The 23260-nt window shown below is 37.7% G+C and overlaps 1 protein-coding gene across 1 annotated transcript; it reads right to left on the bottom strand.

Moving 5' to 3' along the window:
* Positions 1-8133: 8133 nt before the first annotated feature.
* LOC131952007 (alkaline phosphatase, tissue-nonspecific isozyme) lies at positions 8134-22796 on the bottom strand. The gene is made up of 12 exons (XM_059314489.1): positions 22541-22796; positions 19086-19303; positions 16151-16325; positions 15668-15764; positions 14438-14498; positions 13423-13485; positions 12961-13063; positions 12092-12226; positions 10355-10546; positions 9658-9786; positions 9023-9106; positions 8134-8307 (listed from the first exon to the last, which is right to left on the bottom strand). Exons 1-12 carry the CDS (start codon positions 22635-22637, stop codon positions 8180-8182), a joined length of 1482 nt encoding a protein of 493 aa, XP_059170472.1. The 5' UTR covers positions 22638-22796; the 3' UTR covers positions 8134-8179.
* Between the last annotated feature and the right edge of the window lie 464 nt (positions 22797-23260).

Here is a 23260-nt window from a genome sequence, read left to right as displayed (position 1 = left end):
TATATGCGAAGTATAGAGAAAGTATTGTAAACGTGAAAAAAAAAAGTCGAGATTTTAACAAATCTCGACGTTTTACACCTCACTGAAACGAAAAACATGATTTTGCAATCTTGTCCGTATGTCTGTGTGTCTGTCTGTTTGTCTGTGTGTAAACACGATAACTTGAGTACCGTTACAGCTAGGTTGATGAAATTTCAAATATAAGTATTTTTTCAAAATCGTAGATCCTGATCAACTTTTGAGCGCTTTCCGATAACCGGAAGTGGTAATCTGTCTACTTTGAATTTTTCAAAAGCCTATAACTTGAGTACTATTTCAGATAGATCAATGAAATTTCACGTAAGTAAAAGATCTAATTCTCTGCCTTCTGTCAAATTTTGAGTAATTTCCATTGACCGGAAGTAGTTATTTACGCTATTTCCGATTTCTCAAAAAACGCATGTAAATTTATAAAGTACTTATAATATTGCGAGATTCTATTCTTTTTTTAAAAGTTTAAGTAATTAAGAATCATGTCTATATTCCAAGTTTTATAAGAATATTCGAGAAAGTTTAGGGGAGATCACTCCCGGTTTATTTATCACAAAGTCTGTCCACTTTAGCGTCTGTACATCTGCTATTTGCGTTATTCTATAAAGAAATAGAATGTATGTAGAAAATATACTTTTACCAGTGTCCATCCTCCTCGACTGGAAAATTTATTTAGTCCATCTCCCTCCGAAAATTTCCAGTGCCGCCCCCAAAATATTGGTCGCATTTATAGGTCTAACAGACCTAAGGTAGACCCTACTACTACAATATAGACCTTTTTCCTACTTTTGGACGCTAAACCGTTTTTCAAACTTTTTTTTCCGGGGGGGGGGGGGGGCGGATTGAATTCTCAGGGGAGAAGGGGCTGTCACTGATAAAAGTATATATTTTTATATAAATTTTATATCGTTCGGGGCGGAGGGTGGGAGCGGTAGACGTTCTTCGCCCCTACCCAAAGAGATGCCTGAAAGAAACTCTACATGCAGACCACTTTTCAGATTAGACAAATAATATAGGCGGTAAGGTTAGTGCCTTAATTATCGAGTATCGATTACGTCATTATGTTTTTGGCATTTTCTTTTTGTTTGGAAAATTTCCTACTTGTTCCTTGTGACGCCACGGTCATGGGAAGTTTTGTTTTTCGTTTTAATGTGAAAGTTTTTATTTTCCTTGCGTTTTCTCTAGCGCGTTGCGGGCAGACGGAATAGCTGAACTTTTAATTTATAGTTTTTCTTTACGCTCTTCTTTACACTCTTCTTTACGCTCTTCTTAACGCGTTATACCCAACATATTTGCTTTAATCTCTATTGGTGGCTATTGTTATTAAATCTCATTCCTCTTCATTCTTACTTGTTACATTGGAGGGATTTAGACAATGAATATTCTAACACTTAGTTTTTAAATGTTAAACAGTAAAAAATAAAGTAACTAACTCTTTAGACTCTTAAGGTCATCAGACAGGTGAAGTAGATTTAACTAACATTTGAACTACAGAAGAAGCAAATAAACTAGATGCATAATTAATATCGACAGTCTCAAACTAAACATCACTCGATCAGCCCTCAAGTAAATTAACATTAGAACAGTCTTCTGTTTCCCAGGTTTTTAAAAGTGGACAACCTGAATGGTAGAAAGAGATACACACCTCACCCCCCCCCCCCCCACACACACACACACTTCCCCCCACTCAACCGGACTGGCGGATTTTTCAGGGTAGCGTGACCTCTTTGCCAAGGGTCAATTTTATGTCATGGAAAGTTTTGGAATGATGGATCAGTATGTGTACTGCAGAGACACTTCTCCCAAGGTCGTTTCTATTTCTGTCCATGGGCAGCTAAGGACAAAGCACAGTAAACTAAGCAGTCAAGAGAAACCTAGTTTGCACACCTTATTTTAGTCTAGTTCTTATGCCATTTTATTTTCTCCATTTGATTATTATATATGCAATTGATGTTCATTGTTCATGTCTTTGATGCTGTGTAAAATCTATCAAATAAATAATTATTACTGATTTAAAGGTTTAAAACAATTGAATTAATAAAACAAAACAAAAATAAAAAGGAAAAAAAAAACTAATTGAGGACTGTATAGATATAGATGTTTGAAAGGGAAGAGTGTTTGCTTTTACGTGTCTCATTGTAATAACATAACTTTTCCGATTGCTTAAAATTTTTATCATTTTAATTCTCTGTAATCCCAAATTCATTTCAGCTCTACTTAAAAAAAAAACAAATTCCCCCCCCCCCCCCCTCCCCCCCCCCTCGTCCCCTCAGCCCACCACGCCGAGAAAAAAAATCCCTTGAATCATCATTTAATTTTAATTACACATTTGCATTTTCAGTTTCAGGTTAGTTTTTAATTTTTAATTTTTCTTTATATTTAGACGTTTTGTATTACATCTATGTATATGTAAACCATCTTAAATGAATGAAAGCAGGCTACAAGTAAGAAAGAAATATTACTATTGTAATATATTGTATTATATTGTATTACTATTTCGTTTTCATTTGATGTTCGAAATTATGTAAGAATTTGATGTTGATGTACTTGTTTTAAATTGCAAATAAAAGTATTTAAAAAAAAAAAAAAAAAAAAAAAAGACAGTTCAGATAGAAAGTAGAAAACTATTAGAACAACAAAAGTCAAAGGAAGTTAAAAGCAGCTGAGCAAAGTTGTAATGTGTACATAATGCAGATGTAATTCAAGGGAGGCTACAAGTTGAATTTGTTTTTATTGTGCATCTTATGAAACTTGTGTGTGAATAATAATTGTATTCTGACATTACTGATTGCAGTTATCTAGTGCATTTTAAACAGCAGCAAGCTGCAATGGCATTTCAATTCAATAATTGCAAAAACTTAACTATTGAAGAAATATGCAGCATGTGATCGTTGACTTGAGTGCTGTGAGAGGTTATGTACCTTGAGAGATAAGGCACATTTTGTAATTAAAATGATCCTCATTACACTATCTTGGCAACCAAACATTCTAGCCATTTAAAATTTTTGTTTTGTTTTCTTTTTATAAAGTTACAACATGCTGTGTTGTTTGTAATTATATCCATCATGCTAACAGGTTTTTTTTTTAAATTGTAAGCAATGATGTGTAATAAAAGTGAAAATATGTTAACACTTAAAAAAAAAAAAAAAAAAAGCACTTGTAAGTTTCAGGTTGTTTTTTTTTTTATTTTTTATTTTTTTTTAATTTTTTCTTTATATTTAGACGTTTTGTATTAGATTTATGTATAAGTAAACCATCAATGAAAGCAGGCTACAAGTTAGAAAGAAATATTACTATTGTAAATCTGTATCAGTCCTCACAAGCCGATGATGAAAACTGTAATACTAAAGCGAACACACAACTGACGCTATAAATTACGTGTCTGAGGCAAAAAAAAAGAAGAAAAAAAAGAGAAAAAAGAAATAAAAACACTTGTAAAACAGGGATTATTGCGGGTCCGAAATGAGTTCGGACTTATTGTTGTCTGGTTCGTTATCTCAGAGTGGTTATACATTGCAATGAAATAGATTAAAATACTCAGGTAATAGACTTTTTAAAAATTAGAGAAGCATGCTACTTATATACATATATATATATATATATATATATATATATATATATATATATATATATATATATATATATATATATATATATATATATATATATATATATATATATATATATATATATATATATATATATATATATATATATATATATATATATATATATACACATATAGGGGGGGCCCCAAATTTTTATTTGCGGGGGAGCCTTTTTTCTAGTTCCACCACTGCCAAGACCTATTAGAAAAAGTAAAAACAAATTATATACAATGTTAGTTAACACAACACCATATTAAATACACGCACTGATAAAGAGACAAATTATTTCATCAAAAACCCGGCTGTTCAATGGTATTTAAGTTGTTTGTAAAAGTAATTTGTATTCGTTTAGGCCAGGGGTCGGCAACCTTTAGATACGCAAGAGCCAAAAGTTACAATTTACAAACTTTCCCAGTTTTTAAAGAGCCACTGCATTTTTAGTTCAATATTCGGAATTTGATTAGGATTAGGTAAATAAAGTTGATTTGTTATTTAAAATAAATAGCTTTAAATATGAAATATTATTTATTCATATAAAAAACATAGACATGTTTCGCCAGAATAGTAAAATTAGTAATCAAAAAACATTATTCTAGGATTATCTCAATTTACTTTAGAAGCTGTTAATTTTTCTTTTATTTTTTTCTTTACGAATATCACCGGCTCAGGAGGTGTCTCCCATTAGCCAGTCAGGCCTCAACACGACAAACGCCGACTAACTGGCTTGGATATCGGTTTGAATAACTTGCATCGTTCGCTTCTATTCTTTGGTTCTCACCAGGCTTATCTTCTATCCCACTGAACGCAGGGTAAAGTCGTACCCCACCGTCCGGTAAAAATTAAATTATAGAACTATTAATATTTGTGCAAGGAGCTGGAGAGCCGCATCTGGAGGTCAAAAGAGCCGCATGTGGCTAGCGAGCCGCAGGTTGCGACCCCTGGTTTAGGCCGATAAAACTGTATACATTTCATAGCGTACCTGTTGATAAGTAGATCCATAGATCTAAATCAAATGTGAATGAAATAGTTCATTTCTTCATATTTTAAAATTGGAAGATAACGCCATTAGTGTTGTGTATTTACCGTAGTTTAAACATGAGGCATGTGACGTCATATTTTTTTTTGGGGGTTCTTGTCAAAATCATAAACACTGTTCCGGTTGCATAATTATAAATGCTTTTCTGCATTCGAATATTGCTTTATTTTTATTTTTTTCTTTAAATAAAATTGTGTTTATACTTTTAAAGCATCCAACATATTATTTTAAACAAATGTCCCTATCTTTAAGTTCTACATATATCTCTGAAGATACTGATACCACAGGCTCGGGACAAGCGAACAGAGAAAGAGATATATTAAGATGGGGTTGAAGTCTCTTGTTCCCAGTCATTATTAGCATAGTACTAGACTACCCGATATCCTTTGGAAAACTGTGGGTTGGAGGGGGGGGGGGTCATCCATAAATAACATAACGTCTGTCACTTATTATCACAAAAAACCCAGATCCCATATTCAAAAAGAAGTCACACATCAGACGTTTTCGGCTGAGTATGGGTCTGACCACACTATTCCTTCATAGGCTGAGGTAAAAAAAAAACACAGGTCAACTCTTCTTCACCTGCTCAGTGTCCCGACAACTCAGACATGTTTTTGTCTTTTAAAACACCGATTTCCGCAGAGAATGGGTCAGATCACACTATCACTTCATATGCTGAGGTCACAGGTGAACTCTACACCTACCCAACTCTATTTCACCTGTCCAGTGTCCCGCCAAGTCTCAGACATGTTTTTATCGTTTTAAAAAAAAACAATTTTAGCCGAGTATGGCTCTGACCACACTATCCTTTCTTATGCTGAGGACAATGAAACAGGTGAACTCTACTTCACCTGCCGTGTATCCCGCCAAGGTCCGATAGTCAATTTTATTATTCAAATCTTACGAAAAAAAAACTGAAAATGTATTTTTACATTGACACGATGCCGAGGCGCAGCGAAGGGGGGGGGGGGGGGGGGGCAGGGGGGGTACATATGTCCCCGAGCGCCGACCTTAGGGGGCGCCAAAATGGGTTGGAAAAACAAATTAAAATCTCATTTTAGGTGCAGTTTTGCATTATAAATATAAAAAATATATGGGGGGGGGGGGTGCAAATGGAAAGTTGGAAAGTTTGATGGGGGGACAAATTGAAAATTGAAGGTTTGTTCCCGAGGGGGTCGCCAAATTGAAAGTTTGTCCCCGGGGGCCGGGAAGGGTCGCTACGCCTCTGAACGATGTGTCTCAAACCGGCGCCACCCACATGGTAACCTATTTCACTGACACCTTAGCTATCTCCATACCAGACAAGTACTGCTGTATTTATACATTTATTCTGGGTAAGAAACTTAATTTACGCAAATAGGCCCTAGTATTATTTCAGATTAAATTTTATCCTAAATTAAATGAGCCAATTCCATAGCTAAACAAACACATATTTATATAAAACTAGCGTACCCGTCACCGCGCGTTGCCGGGGATAGAAGAAAGTCTGACGAAATATATAAGAAGTGTTTCATCAATGCTTTACCAATCCTATGTTCTTAGACGCGTGAGACCTTGTTTTCTAAAACTGAGTTATTTAAATGTAAACGCTTGGATCATAAGTATAGGGACACGGGTTTACCTACACTACCGCATGCAAACCTTGAGTGTACTTTAATCACTCACAGAAAAAAGGTAGAACACCCTTCGGTGACAGCCCATGTGTCAGGGAATTAGAGGGGCGCTCTACGGAGCCCCCGATTACACTACGGCAGAGGCGCCATAGTGCTCGCAGGGGAACCCTTGGCGCTTCGGGTCGTGCAGTCTACGGGACGCCAGCGGTTTCGCCTGTTAAAGTTTCAATATAATAGTATCCCTTACCCACAATCCAAGACTACGATTAACGGATGCCAAGTTTTAACTAGCCGCTCTGAAACTCTGGGCGCCAAATTGTGTATTGGCGAAAATCGCACCCTCTCGGGCGCCGCTCATATCAAATTTTAATTATTTTGTTAACAGAAACCTTCCCATGAGTATTCTCATCAACTCTTTAAAGTTTTATAGCACTCGGATGAAAGGTGTCGAGCTGCATCTGACTTTCATTTTTTTTTAATATACCGTATATAGAGCAGAATCGCACACTCCCCGTGGCGCCGTCCTTACGAAATTAAAAAAGAATTTTTTGCAGAACCTTTTCCTGGAGTGTTCTAATCAACTCCTCAAAGATTGACAGTGCTCGGATGCACGACGTGAAAGCGAAATCGACTTTTATTTTTATATACCGTATATAGAGAAAAAAAACAAATCGCGCCCTGTCCGGGCGCCACCCCTGCGAATTTGAAATTTTTTTTTCGCAAAAACCTCCCCAGGAATATGCTCAACAACTTCCCAAAATTTCACGGCGATGTGATGAGAGGTGTAGTAATGCATAAAGACAGACAGATACACACACACACTCAGACATACATTGCTTTATATATAATGAAGTTCTGAAATAGTTTAGTATAGAAACTCATTATGATATAGATCTATATCTACATAGAGTTATCTAGATAGAGTTTTCTAGATCTAGATTCTAAGACTTGCTTGGCTTAAGTCTAGCTAGTCTTTACGTAGTTCTAGATGTAGAACCTAGAAAGATAAATCTCTTGTATTCTTGAATTAGAAGATCCGTGAAGCTAAAAAAACAAAGGTGTAGGCAAAGAGACTCAATAATTTGTTGTGATTTTATAATGGTTTTCATTTCATCTAGGCCCTAATTAATTTTGGTTAGACCTAGATTTAAGATCTAGGATTGACTTTTTCTTCGACCGACAGCTGATCTCTAGATCTAGAGAAATTTATTGTACACTCAAATTAGAAGAACTGTTGAAAATTGATAATAGTGTTGGAACCTAATTAAAATAACAAACGGACGTATGGTTAAAGCTATAGCCGACAGAAAAGTAGCTTTATAACGAGTAAAACTTTTGAATGGGCTAAAAAAGCTTCGATTGAAGCCGCCATTATTGTTATAAAAAGTAAATAAATCATGTGACGTCACTATAAGTAAAGTCATTGTTCTGAAATTTTATAATTACTGTAGTTAATCTACCAATGATTATATCAATACATTAATTAACGTCTTTAAATTAATTTTTCATTAACAGTTTGGTCAAAAAGAATATTATTCTCTACCTATAACGTATTTTACAGCTCTACTCATAATGCAGATTCTCTTCTGTAACCATGAAGTGATATTTCATCGCCTTAAACAAGGCATAAATGTTCAGAGAGAAAATGTAAAGACTTCAGTAGGTAGTCTTTTCTGTTGTTTTTATTTTCTGTCAATTTTCTTTAGACGTCGTACAGTTTTGCCTAACACACGTATTTTCAAGCGGCTGACTGGTGGTACAACAATGCCAATCACATTATCGGAATCAGAACTAGTTTGCTCGCTAAAAAAAATGGAACCAAATCAATAGGATATTTTACATTTTAATAAGAGTTGTCCAAGTCGTTGAACAGAGGTCGATGTTCAAGCCGGTTATGGTTGTTCATATTTGGCGCATGGCTTTTTCCCCTCGGCGTAGGGCCCGACACATGAGGCGTAGGCCATGACCATAGGGATGTAGTTCTGCTCGTGGACGCCTGTGTACAGGAAGGACTGAGGACCTGGGGAGGGGTGGGAGAAAAAATTATTATACGGAATAATATAATAGTTTGATATACTAGATTACATGCAACGTATGCACTCGAATACAGAATGTGTAAACACACTGTATAAAAAATAAATTAACTGGATTAAATAAAACAAATGCACTGGATCACATAACAAATGAATGCATTAGATTACATAAAAAGTATACACTAGATTACATAAAAATACACTGTATTATATAATACACGAATTAATTTAATTTAATTTAAAAATACAATGGATCACATAACACAGTGATAGACTGGATTACATAAAACATGTATAGGCTGATATAATAATGACTAACATTTCTAACAAGAAAAAAAAATATTTTGGTAAAATATATAATTCGTAAAAAAATAACTTAGAAAGGTAACAAGGGTATCACACAAGATAAATGCGATACAAAAGCTTATAAAAATTAAAGAGCAAGAATATTATATATTTTAATCATTAGTTGGTGTTACAATTTATTTCCAGTTTAAAATTGTTTTTAAAACATTTTTATAGGTTAAAATTAATATCAAGTAATGCAAAATACTGCCTTCATATTTTACAGGATATTTACTTTTAATGTGTAAAATGATAATTACGCTTCTAAATTAAATAATTAACATTTTCTAGCCAGGACAAAACATAACTAGAACGGATAATTAAAAAAAATAATCAAAACTCCTTCAATGTAAATACCTGTGGCAAATATGCCAACATCCTCCCCGCCATGCGTCTCTGGATCAATGAAGAAAACAGACTGGCTGACATATTTGGTGCTATCTGTAAGACAAACAGACGTGATAGCACGGACTATGTTGTTTGTCCACATCAGGAAAAGTGTTTAATTTCTACTGATTCACACAACACACACACACACACACAGAGAAGCTCGCACGCATGCAAGTACAAATACACACACACAACACACATAAAACAGAGAAGCTCGCACGCACGCACGCTTGCACGTACAAACGTACGTACACACATACACACACACACGCACACACACACATATATATATATATATAATATATATATATATATATATATATATATATATATACATATATATATATATATATATATATATATATATATATATATATATATATATATATATATATATATATATATATATATATAGGCCTATGTGCGTTTTCTACCCCGTTCCCCATTCAAGCATAATGCACCACTGTATTAATTAATTATCTTACTGTATTACCAAGAGTGGTAACGTGGCTAGTGATCAATGTAATGAAATTATTTGCATCATCTTTATTAGCCTGCTGTATCAGCATCAGTGACCAGTGGTCAGTACGACAAGAACTTACTAGTATCAACGTTAGTGATGTCTGGTCTGGGGTCTATGTGCCCTGGTCCATTAGCGTAAAGGATTGTGGTGTACGGTTTACCATCTAATGTATCATCGTTTGGCTTATGGCTCTCGTCAGCACTGAGCCCTGTAAACATTTTGAGTACATACCGTAAGCTGTAAGCAGTACAATACATACATGGGATAAACTTGAGATAAAATTGTGATGAGTATATGATATACAATTAACGAATGTTACAAATGTGTGACATTTGTATGATGAGCTTATGACAAGAATGTAAAAACAAGTGACACCCAAGTGACAAACTTGTGACATTATGTTTACGATTATGATTATGATTAGGATTAGGGTTAGGGTTAGGGTTAGGGTTAGGGTGATGCTGACGCTGACGCTGACGTTGACGTTCACTCCACGTTCACGTTCACGTTCACGTTGACGTTCACGTTGACGTTTACGTTCACGTTCACGTTTACGCTGGGATGGGATGGGATGGGGTGTGGGTTGGGGTTTTTCAGTTTGAGATTTGAATTTTACATTTTTACGTTTGACGCTAAATGATTGACGTTTGAAGTTGATGTTCAGTTGTTATCGATTATAAGGTTGAGGTTAAGGTTTAGGTTTAAGTTTAAAGCTTGAGTTAGAACTAGAGTAAAGAGTTAGCATAAAATGTACCTCAAAAACTGTCAACAGTTACCTAGGATGGGGTTATTTCTTGCTGCAGATCCACCCATGGTCATGACGTGGGAGTGGTCAGCTGTGACAACAATCAGGGTTTCCGAGGCGTTGGTCATTTGAAGAGCTATGTCCACCGCCTTGGAGAAGGTCACAGTTTCATGCAGTGCCACTGCCGGCTTGGACCAGTGATGGCCGTGGTCGATTCGACCACCTGTGAAAGTTGTACATGGACATGTCAGGGTGGCGAAACTTTAAGAAATAGGAAATAATAGTTACGACAGAAATGTGGACATTACACAAAAGTAGATATAAGAGTAAAGTAGGCCGATGCATGAAAAACGGTAGGACAGAAATCAAGCCATATTTTAAAGTAATCAAAACTAATAAACCGGAAGTGATCTCACCTAAACTTTCTCTCGAATAATCTTATATAACACTACGGGGGATGGCAACTCGGAATATAGACATGATTTTTACAAGCTATTATTCAACTTACTTCCCCTGTCGTCAGTCTGTCGGCAGCCTAGAACGAAACGCCCGAGCGAAATTTCAGACACTTCTAACTGACAGATTTGTTTCAACATTTGCAGGTTGGTCAAGACATGAAGACAATGCAACGTGACATTAAATTTGACTTAATTGATTGCCTAATTATTTTTTATGAATTAATTAAAATTTTGTCCAAATTAGTAGGCTGTCTCATCAAACTATTCCGCACTATTATACACGCGTCATCACGTTCATTAGGTGCGAAGTTGTTATTAGTCATACAACCGTAATGTACATTTTATCAAATTTAAAGTACTGAAAAAAATAATTCATAAAAAACATTTTAATAACAAGCTTTAATGTAATAATGCACTAAAAAGGAGAAAATAAATTATACACTACTATTTAAATAACCATTAAGAAAAGCTTGGGTCTCTCCTTAAATAGTATTATATTAAAGGTATCCAATAGATACTAAAGTGACCCACGCTTTTCGTTTATAGTTATTTAAATAGTAGTGTATAATTTTCTTTTCTCATTTTTAGTGCTTTATTAAATAATAAAAGCTTGTTATTAAAACGTTTTTATAATTTTTTTAATGTCCATTTTAATTACTTAAACTTTTTAAAATAGAATAGAATCTCGTTAGAAAAAGATATTGCGCACCAAGTAAACGCCAAAAAATATGTGTATAATAGTGCGGAATATGATCAGTAGGCCTCGTTTATAAATTTACATGCGTTTTTTGAGAAATCCGAAATAGTGTAAATTACTACTTTATTACTAATTAGATCTGTTACTTACTTGTGAAATTTCATTTATCTATCTGAAACAGTACTCAAGCTATAGGCTTTTGAAAAATTGAAAGTAGTATAAGTTCCACTTTCGGTTATCGGAAATCGCTGAAAAGTTGATACAGAACTACAAATTCGATCTAATACTTATATATGTTATCGTGTTCAAAGACACACACATACACACAAATACACACACACACACACATACGGACGAGATTGCAAAACTATATTTTTCCGATTCAGGGAGGTGTAAAAACGCCGAGATTTGCAAAAGTCTCTATTTTTTACGCACGATTACAATACTTCATCTATACTTCGAATATGAGAAAGTAAAAAGTTACCGTATAGGAAATTTCAAAGCGTTAGAAAAGCAGCCGCAGTAAATTAAAAAAAAAATCCCCATAAAAGAAAAGCAGCTATTGCTTAAGTCGTCACCCGACAGTGCTACATGCTACTAAAACAAAGCCTACCTTCAACAAAGAGAAAAAACCCTTTCTTGTTTTTCTGCAAGATTTGAATCGCCTTCTCTGTCATATCGACAATTGACGGCTCTTTCTTCGGATCTCTGTCTTTTTCAATCTGCATGTGACTGGGACTGAACAATCCTAGAATACACACCGTTTAAATTTTCTTTAGTATTTAATATCCACCATAGGTGTAACAATGTGTGACGATTAACTAAAGCAATTAATTAGTGGTAACATATTTCAGGAGAAACTATTGCGGTGTATATAAAGAGATATTTTATCTTTGGGGAATTCAGCATTACAGACATGTATGACGATGTGCATTGTATGAGCAGTGTATACATTTGTGGTTAGGAGTGGTGTGTCTGCATGTGTACACCTTACTAGGGTGTTGCTAGTCAGCGTCCTTTTTGTTAGTTGTACGCAGTGAACGTGAGTAAATGGGAAGCGACTGGTCGAGTAACAGCGGGTGTGTTGTGAGCGGGAGGAAGGAGGTGTGTGGTCAAGTAGCCTATCTTTAACCGTACGTTTAAGTAGCTTAAATTGTCTACGCAACAGCATGGTTTAATAACAGCAGAATAGTAAGTATACCTTCACCGAATGAGGGAATTCACAACACGCTATTGATTCTAATTTATTATTAGTTTGATGTTAGCTATAATAATTTATTCATTTATTATTCAAGTGAGGTTTGAGCTCAGAAAATATTATAGAAATAAATCGATGTTTTTAAAAGACAAAAACATGTAAGCTGAGGTGTGACTTCTTTTTAGATTAATGCAAACTGATCTTATGCACCCTGACCTCAACGACATGTGTTGGTCTATACCTAATTGCGTTGCTAAGCAGCAACTACTACAAGCTGTACATACCCAGAAGATAATTCGTCTTGTCAAAATCCACACTTTTTAAACCAGCTGTGTTGTTGACGTACTTATAGGAGTTGTTTTTCTTTTTCATTCTTTGCTCCCATTCCTGAAAAAAACATTAGTGTGGAAGGGGTCAAGTGGGAAACAGACGAAAATATATTTCTCTGCCCAGAGGAAGTTGTGTAGAAGGTTAAGTGACTTTGGTTCTCTGGGTGCCAGCAAAAATATCGGCATTCATACAAAGTACCACTGAGATAAACCTTGCGTGCTTAACTGATTAAAAGAATAACTGTTGAACGATTTCTCAGCAATTGAGCTTTGTAGATATGTTGTGATTTAGTGAACTGTGTGATTTATTTTAAATTTCGGTATTTACATGAAACCTGCAAATATCGAGCATCAACTTATATATCTTAACATCCTACCTGCAGCTATAATTAATAAGATACCAGCAATCCTGTCTACCTTAATTAGATTTCTCTTGTCTTTTCTGTTGGCAAAATTATCTTTACCTCCACCCATGATAACCTGATGACAAACATAGATTCAAACATGGACTGTTTTTAATGAGGTGCGTAAGTTACTAAGCTATATATATATATATATATATATATATATATATATATATATATATATATATATATATATATATATATATATATATATATATATATATATATATATATATATATATATATATACATATATATATACATATATGTATATAAAGCAATGTACGTGTGTCTGTGTATCGGTGCGTTACTACACCTTTCAGCCTATCGCCGTGAAACTTTGGGAAGTTGTTGAGAATATTCCTAAGGCGGTTTCTGCGAAAAAAAAAATTTCAAATTCGCAGGAGTGGCGCCCCGGTAGTGCGCGATGTTTTTTTTTTCTCTATATACGGTATATAAAAATAAAAGTCGATTGCGGTTTGACACCGTTCATCCTATCGCCATGAAACTTTGGGGAGTTGATAGGAACACTGCAGGGAAAGGTTCTGAAAAAAAAGATTTTTTTTATTTCGCAACGGCGGCGCCACGGGAGTTTGCGATTTTCCACTATATACAATATATTAAAAAATGAAAGACAGATGCGGTTCGACATCTTTCATCCGAGTGCTATAAAACTTTGAAGAGTTGATGAGAATACTCCAGGGAAGGTTTCTTTTAAAGAGATAATTAAATTTTGATATCGTGCGTCCTGCATAGCGGCTAAGGGATACTACTATAATCAGCGTTAAAACTTCAACAGGCGCAACGCCAGCGCCCCGTAGATTGCTAGTAATTACTATTTCAAATTAAGACCTACAATTTAAAAAAAAACAGATTTTAGTCTATATTTTCAAACTTATGGTAATGCTCTTAAAAGTGGTTTTAAAGTAAATTCGTTGGTTATTATTAAATGTTTGAATTATGTGTTATTTTACAGAGGGGTAAGACTAATCATGTTGTAAATCTAATCAAGGTGTAAATCTACTCACGTTGATGTCGCTGTTTTCGGTGATCAGTTGTATAGCTATGTCCTTACATTCTTTACTTTTGCTATTGTTTTTGCAAGGTTGAGAATGCAGAGAAAAACATACTGTAATGGCAATAAATTTTACAAAAAAAAAAACTAACTTGTTTTAAAAATAGGCCTACTCATAGTTTCAAAGTTTGTTTGTTTTTAAATTAGCTAGGTAAATTATTTTTTAATTAGCTAGGTAAATTTATTTGTTTTTTTTTTTAAATTAGCTAGGTAAATTAGTTTTTTTTTTAAAATTAGCTAGGTAAATTATTTTTTTAAAAATAGCAAGGTTTTTTTTTAAAATAATGCTACTTCTTACCTTTCTTCTCTGCCCTAGTTAATCACTCACCTGTGTACATCCAAGCCTGCTACCTAAATCTACCTTGACACAATCACCTGACAACCTGCTACTATTCTCCCCTGACTACTGACCCACTCACCTGCCAACCTGCTATCTGTCACCGCTGACCTAGTGACCCACTCACCTGTCCACCTGCCATCTGTCACCGCTGACCTACTGACCCACTCACCTGTCCACCTGACCTAGTGACCCACTCACCTGTCCACCTGCTATCTGTCACCGCTGACCTACTGACCCACTCACCTGTCCACCTGACCTACTGACCCACTCACCTGTCCACCTGACCTAGTGACCCACTCACCTGTCCACCTGCTATCTGTCACCGCTGACCTACTGACCCACTCACCTGTCCACCTGACCTAGTGACCCACTCACCTGTCCACCTGCTATCTGTCACCGCTGACCTACTGATCCACTCACCTGTCCACCCGACCTACTGACCCACTCACCTGTCCACCTGACCTAGTGACCCACTCACCTGTCCACCTGTCCTACTGACCCACTCACCTGTCCACCTGACCTACTGACCCACTCACCTGTCCACCTGACCTAGTGACCCACTCACCTGTCCACCTGCTATCTGTCACCTCTGACCTACTGACCCACTCACCTGTCACCCCTGACCTAGTGACCTACTGACCCACTCACCTGTCCACCTGACCTAGTGACCCACTCACCTGTCCACCTGCTATCTGTCTCCTCTGATCTACTGACCCACTTACCTGTCACCCCTGACCTAGTGACCTACTGACCCACTCACCTGTCTCCCTTAACCTACTGACCCACTCATCTGTCCACCTTTTACCTGTCACCCCTGACCTAGTGACCTACTGACCCACTCACCTCTCTGACTCCCAGTCCCTGTGAGGTGTGTGTGAGTACGAGGCCGCGGGGCTGGCGTGAGTGACTCTGGTGGTGGTCACTACACCAGCTGACTTGCCTGGTCAAACAACAGTTCAAGAAATTAAGACAGGAAGGCATGGTCTACATGCACGGGCTTATTGTACGTCATTACCTAAACGTTAACTCAACTCATTAGCGCCAGTAGACTAATTAGGTGCACATGCAGAACACCCCCCTCCCACCCACCCACCCCACACGCATATCCTTGGTTAGGCTACGTCACAAAACTATATTAAACAATATTTATCATGTATAAACGCATGTGTCTTGTTTTGTGACTGAAGCGGGTAAAAAGCATTTCAATAGATTCTAATGGAGAGAAATGTTTGACGTACGAGCAATATTACAGAACGAATGAACTATACTTCTCGAGGTACCACAGTATATAACATTTCACGACAAAGAGATCAAATGACCACTGACCTGCATTGAGTGACCAGCGTAGGATCGAGTCCACATGGGCATCTTTGGACGAGCTACAGTTTCCCTTTGAGGCCGCCGCGCTGAGACCTAAGACTCCATTGTTTGTCTTGACTCCCGTCATGTAGGCGGTGGCTGACGCCGCGGAGTCAGTGGTTTGGTAGTTGACGCTGTATGTCTGAAATACCATGATATTTTGTTATGAAGATCTGGGAGTCATGATATCAAACTATTCTGGACTGTTAACCCTTCATCCTCCCAGCTTGGGAGTCACGATATCAAACTATTCTGGACTGTTAACCCTTCATCCTCACAGCTTGGGAGTCATGATATCAAACTATTCTGGACTGTTAACCCTTCATCCTCACAGCTTGGGAGTCATGATATCAAACTATTCTGGACTGTTAACCCTTCATCCTCACAGCTTGGGAGTCATGATATCAAACTATTCTGGACTGTTAACCCTTCATCCTCCCAGCTTGGGAGTCATGATATCAAACTATTCTGGACTGTTAACCCTTCATCCTCCCAGCTGGGTTGAACCTGCCAGGAGTTGACAATCCCGCTGGTATAGGGCTGGTAAGTAGGTCACCAACCAGTTCTATAGCTCATGCAGATTTTATTGAGCCGTAGAACTGGTTGGTGACCTACTTTCCAGCCCTATGGCTCTTGTGGTAATCAGGATACACAAGCTGCCAAGCCACGGAAAGTCTCTAGTAGATGTTGCAGAACACTATCAATATTATATATATATATATATATATATATATATATATATATATATATATATATATATATATATATATATATATATATATATATATATATATATATATATATATATATATATACAGTTAACAGGTGGTCAGGTGAGTGGGTCAGTAGGTCAGGGGTGACAGATAGCAGGTGGACAGGTTAGTTAGTCACTAGGTCAGGGGAAAATAGTAGCAGGTGGACAGGTGAGTGGGTCAGTAGGTCAGGGGTGACAGATAGCAGGTGGACAGGTTAGTTAGTCACTAGGTCAGGGGAAAATAGTAGCAGGTGGACAGGTGAGTGGGTCAGTAGGTTACTAGGTCAGGGGAGACAGATGAGTGGGTCAAGAGGTCAGTTGATCAGGGGAGACAGGTGAGTGGGTCAGTAGGTTACTAGGTCAGGAGAGACAGGTGAGTGGGTCAGTAGGTTCACCTACATGGGTCTGTCTAGGGTAAGGTTTACCTACACGGGTCTGTCAAAGGTAAGAAGTTTCCCTTACACCGGCCTGTAATAGCTGACTTACGCCTTAGACAAACGCAGACCTACACATCAGAGCTTGGTGGAGGTCGGGAAGCCATTAGAAACCTTCGCGAGCATATATAGACATTACCTTAGACAGACCCGTGTAGGTAAACCTTACCCTAGTTTGGTAACGTCTTACCTTTGACAGAACCGTGTAGGGACCTTAAATTCGACAGACCCATGTAAGGACCTACCTTTGACAGACCCGTGTAGGGACCTTACCTTTGACAGACCCATGTAGGGACCTTACCTTTGACAGACCCATGTAGGGACCTTACCTTTGACAAACCCGTGTAGGGACCTTACCTTTGACAGACCCGTGTAGGGACCTTACCTTTGACAGACCCGTGTAGGGACCTTACCTTTGACAAACCCGTGTAGGGACCTACCTATGACAAACCCGTGTAGGGACCTTACCTTTGACAGACCCGTGTAGGGACCTTACCTTTGACAAACCCGTGTAGGGACCTACCTATGACAAACCCGTGTAGGGACCTTACCTTTGACAGACCCGTGTAGGGACCTTACCTTTGACAAACCCGTGTAGGGACCTACCTATGACAAACCCGTGTAGGGACCTTACCTTTGACAGACCCGTGTAGGGACCTTACCTTTGACAAACCCGTGTAGGGACCTACCTATGACAAACCCGTGTAGGGACCTTACCTTTGACAGACCCGTGTAGGGACCTTACCTTTGACAAACCCGTGTAGGGACCTACCTATGACAAACCCGTGTAGGGACCTTACCTTTGACAGACCCGTGTAGGGACCTTACCTTTGACAAACCCGTGTAGGGACCTACCTATGACAAACCCGTGTAGGGACCTTACCTTTGACAGACCCGTGTAGGGACCTTACCTTTGACAGACCCGTGTAGGGACCTACCTATGACAAACCCGTGTAGGGACCTTACTTTTGACAGACCCGTGTAGGGACCTTACCTTTGACAGACCCGTGTAGGGACCTACCTATGACAAACCCGTGTAGGGACCTTACCTTTGACAGACCCGTGTAGGGACCTTACCTTTGACAAACCCGTGTAGGGACCTACCTATGACAAACCCGTGTAGGGACCTTACCTTTGACAGACCCGTGTAGGGACCTTACCTTTGACAAACCCGTGTAGGGACCTACCTATGACAAACCCGTGTAGGGACCTTACCTTTGACAGACCCGTGTAGGGACCTTACCTTTGACAAACCCGTGTAGGGACCTACCTATGACAAACCCGTGTAGGGACCTTACCTTTGACAGACCCGTGTAGGGACCTACCTATGACAAACCCGTGTAGGGACCTTACCTTTGACAGACCCGTGTAGGGACCTTACCTTTGACAGACCCGTGTAGGGACCTACCTATGACAAACCCGTGTAGGGACCTTACCTTTGACAGACCCGTGTAGGGACCTTACCTTTGACAGACCCGTGTAGGGACCTTACCTTTGACAGACCCGTGTAGGGACCTTACCTTTGACAGACCCGTGTAGGGACCTTACCTTTGACAGACCCGTGTAGGGACCTTACCTTTGACAGACCCGTGTAGGGACCTACCTTTGACAGACCCGTGTAGGGACCTTACCTTTGACAGACCCGTGTAGGGACCTTACCTTTGACAGACCCGTGTAGGGACCTTACCTTTGACAGACCCGTGTAGGGACCTACCTTTGACAGACCCGTGTATGGGAACTTGTCGAAGCTGAGCTGGTTCTCCTCCCCGTTTTTCCCCGCCATCTGCCCTGCCAGGATCCTCGCTGCCGTCACCGTAGAGATTCCCATCCCGTCCCCCAGAAACAAAATGACGTTTTTGGCCACGCCCTTCTGTCGTGGTGATAGTCTGTATTTCAAATCCAGATCGGCGATGCGGTGCCAATATTCAGGGTCTAAGTAGAGCAGAAGAGATACCTGAGTTAGTTTAAAAGATAGGTGTAACTGTATTGTGATTACAAAGTAATCTGAGGGATAAGTTGAGTTAATTCCATGTGGTGCCTTGAACCGAATTAGCTGATTATTGAACGATGGACGTCTTCTGATTTTAAACGGAAAGGCTTTACATGTTTGGTTTAAAAATGTGTGGTTAATGATGAATTTCTGCTATTTCACTAGCTCACACACAAGATCTTCCACGCACAGACCTCCCACACACACATAGACCTCCACACATTGAGCTCCCACACACATAGACCTCTTACACGCCACACACGTCGACCTCCCACACACACACATAGACCCCTCCCACACACACATAGACCTCCACGCACAGACCACCCACACACACATAGACCTCCACGCATTGAGCTCACACACACATGGACCTCTCACACGCCACACACGTCGACCTCCCACACACACACATAGACCGCTCCCACACACACATAGACCTCCACGCACAGACCTCCCACACACACATAGACCTCCACGCATTGAGCTCACACACACATAGACCTCTCACACGCCACACACGTCGACCTCCCACACACACACATAGAACCCTCCCACACACACATAGACCTCCACACATTGAGCTCCCACACACATAGACCCCTCCCACACACACATAGACCCTTCACACGCCACACACATAGACCTCCCACACACATATGGACTTTACTAATACACTTTACATGAGACAGATACCCTACTTGCTTGATGTTGGAGCCGTAAAAGACAATACTACATCGACACAATCCACTAATCTCTCAACATCCATCAACATCGATCAAAATCCATTTAAATTTTATAACAACATTTTTCAACATACATTGAAACATAAATACATATCTATTATCACCTATCAATATTCACCAGCATTTATCATCCATCAACATCCATCAAAACCGATCAACATTCTTCAACATCCATCAACATCTAAGAAATATCATTCAACTTTCATCAATATCCATTAACATCAACCAACCTATAATCATTCAGTAAAACCAATAAAAAATATATCAAAATCAATCAACATCCATCAAAATCTAAGTAACATCCATCAAAATCTAAGTAACATCCATCAAAATCTAAGTAACATCCATCAAAATCTAAGTAACATCCAACAGACTTCGATTATCATCACGTCAACAACATCTATCAATATCCTTCGCTATCCATAAACAAACACTAAAAATCTACAAAATTTCGTTCTTTCTCGTACACAGAGAAAGTAAAAGTGTTTTGAGGAAGTATTGTAACCGTGCACAAAAAATCGCAAAAAATTTTGACAGTTTTCGTGGTTTTCCGCCTCAGTCCTCCTTCATCACAAACGAAGTATAAGGGACTTATTTTAATTGGACAAAAAATATATATCCAGATGTATCAAAATTTCCGCGTTGTACGCGTAATCGAGTCAGAAAAACTGGGTTTTGCAATTCTGTCCGTGTGTGTGTGTGTGTGTGTGTGTGTGTGTGTGTGTGTGTATATATATATATATATATATATATCTGTAAACACAATAACTTGAATACCATTACAGCTAGGTTGATGAAATTTCACATATAAGTGTTATATCTAATTTGTAATTCTGTATCACCTTTTCAGCGATTTTCAATAACTTATTATACTTTTAGTTTTTCAAAAGCCTATACTTTGAGCACTGTTTCAGATAGATAAACTACATTTAAAAAAAAAAGTAAAAGATCTAATTTTCTGCCTTCTTTCAAATTTTCAGTAATTTTCGTTGACTGAAGTGGTAATTTATGCTTTTTCCGATTTCTCAAAAAAAAAAACAAAAAAAACGAAAATGAATTTATAAAGTATTAATAACATTCCGCACTATTATACACATATTGTTTGCCATTCACTTGGTGCGCAATTCTTTTTTTCTACGAGATTCTATTCTATTTTTATAAGTTTAAGTAATTAAAAATGGATAACAATAGCGTCTATATCCTGAGTTGCCATCCCACGTTGTGTTATATTAAGAATATTCGAGAAAGTTTAAGGGAGATCGATCCCGGTTTATTTTTTAATACTTTATTTTTTTTTTATTTACAATAGAGTTGCATGACTAAAAACCATTGCGCGCCTAAGGAACTGAATGACGCGTGTATAATAGTGCGGAATAGTTGGATGAGACAGCCTACTAATTTGGACACAATTTTAATCAATTCATAAAAAGTTAATTAGTCATCCAATTAAGTCAAATTTAATGTCTTCATGGCTTGATCCACGTGCCAACTCTGAACCCGATCTGTCAGTTAGAAGTGCCCGTAATTTCGCTCGGGCGTTTCGATCTAGACAGACAGACTGACAACTGAAGACAGAGACAATGAGGTTAAATAAAAACTATTAATTATGTCTATATCTCGCTTACCAGTTGCCATCCCCCGTAGAGTGTTATATAAGAATATTCGAGAAAGTTTTGGGGAGGTCATTCCCGGTTTATTTAACACCCACTAGTAAGTATAGAAAAATACGGTTCCCAGATAAATGCGCAATCGGAAAACTGCGGAAACAGAAAAATGCGCAAATTCAAAGTAATTATACTAATTTAATTTAATTTTGTCATATTTCATGGAAATATATTTTATTATTCTACAGTGTACATGTAGTCAATGTATTTTAATGTCTATACATGCTCGATTTAATTTTTTTAAAAATGCCTTACAGCACTTTTTGTGCGCAGTTTTGCGTTTCGCGGTTTCGCAGTTTTGCGTTTAGCACCTGTCACCGAAAATACAACATGGTACTAATGTTCTACTACTATAACAAAAGAATGAGAGGCACATGTAGGCGTAACAGTTGAAGGTTTAACAGAGTTGGTTTTACAATATAATTATGTATTACTGTGTACGTTTCACAGAGTAGAATTAACAGTCGTAGGTTTAACTATGTAGATTTAATTGAATAGGCTTAATAGACTAGGTTAAACATTTTAACAGTTGAGATGGAACAGTAGGTTTAACAGTGCACGTTTGAGTGAGTAGGTTTAACAGTGTAACAGTATTAGTGTGCTTAACACAGACTTAACAGACTAGGTTAAAGATTTTAACAGTTGAGATGGAGCAGTAGGTTTGACAGTGTAGTTTTAACAGTGTATGTTTAACAGAGTAGGTTTAACAGTGTAACATTATTAGTCTATGCTTAACACAGAGGGCTTAACAATAAATAAAATGTGTTACCTTTTTCATAAGACCCAGCCGATTCGGCCACTGAGAGACCCACAAATCCGGACACTAGGACTAGAAATGCGATCATCTTTGACTCTGCTTGAAGCATGAACACGCTAATGTTGTGTAAAAATAGTGTGTACAAGACTTGTGTACAAATCGTGGATACAAGACTAGTATGTACAAATCGTAAGTACACGACTACTGCGTGCAAATGGTGTGTGCAAGACTTGTGTACAAAAGATGTGTACAGGACTATTCTATGCTCTAGAGTGTCATCTACTTAAGTATAATGTTCCGGTCACGTGTTCGACCCGTGATTTAATTAATTGATTTAATTAACTGATTTAATTAACTGATAGACAGGTACATAATTACAAAATATTATTTATTATTAATTATTATTATAGTTTTCTGTATTGTCTAAACTGGTTGGTATATTATTAAAAACATCATAATGTGTCGTGTTATCTACATTGTCTCCATAGGGTTCCAGTGTTATGTCTTATAAACATTGTATAGACATATACCTCATGTGAGCCAAGATGGAATCAATGTCAATCAAATTATACGACGACCCGCTAGCGAATTGCTAAAAAGGCGATTGTGTTAGATATATAGATTGTAGAATGGAACTACACGACCACCCGCAAGTAATAGGCTAGAAAGTCGATTGTGTTTTATGAATAGATTGTTGAATAGAAATGTTGAAATGATGATACATAAAAACAG

Source organism: Physella acuta, unplaced genomic scaffold, assembly GCF_028476545.2.
Source record: "Physella acuta isolate Inbredline_101_S28 unplaced genomic scaffold, ASM2847654v3 ptg000068l, whole genome shotgun sequence".
NCBI lineage: Eukaryota > Metazoa > Mollusca > Gastropoda > Physidae > Physella > Physella acuta.
Note: the sequence above shows the minus strand (reverse complement) of the source record. Positions and strands in the feature narration are given on the sequence as shown.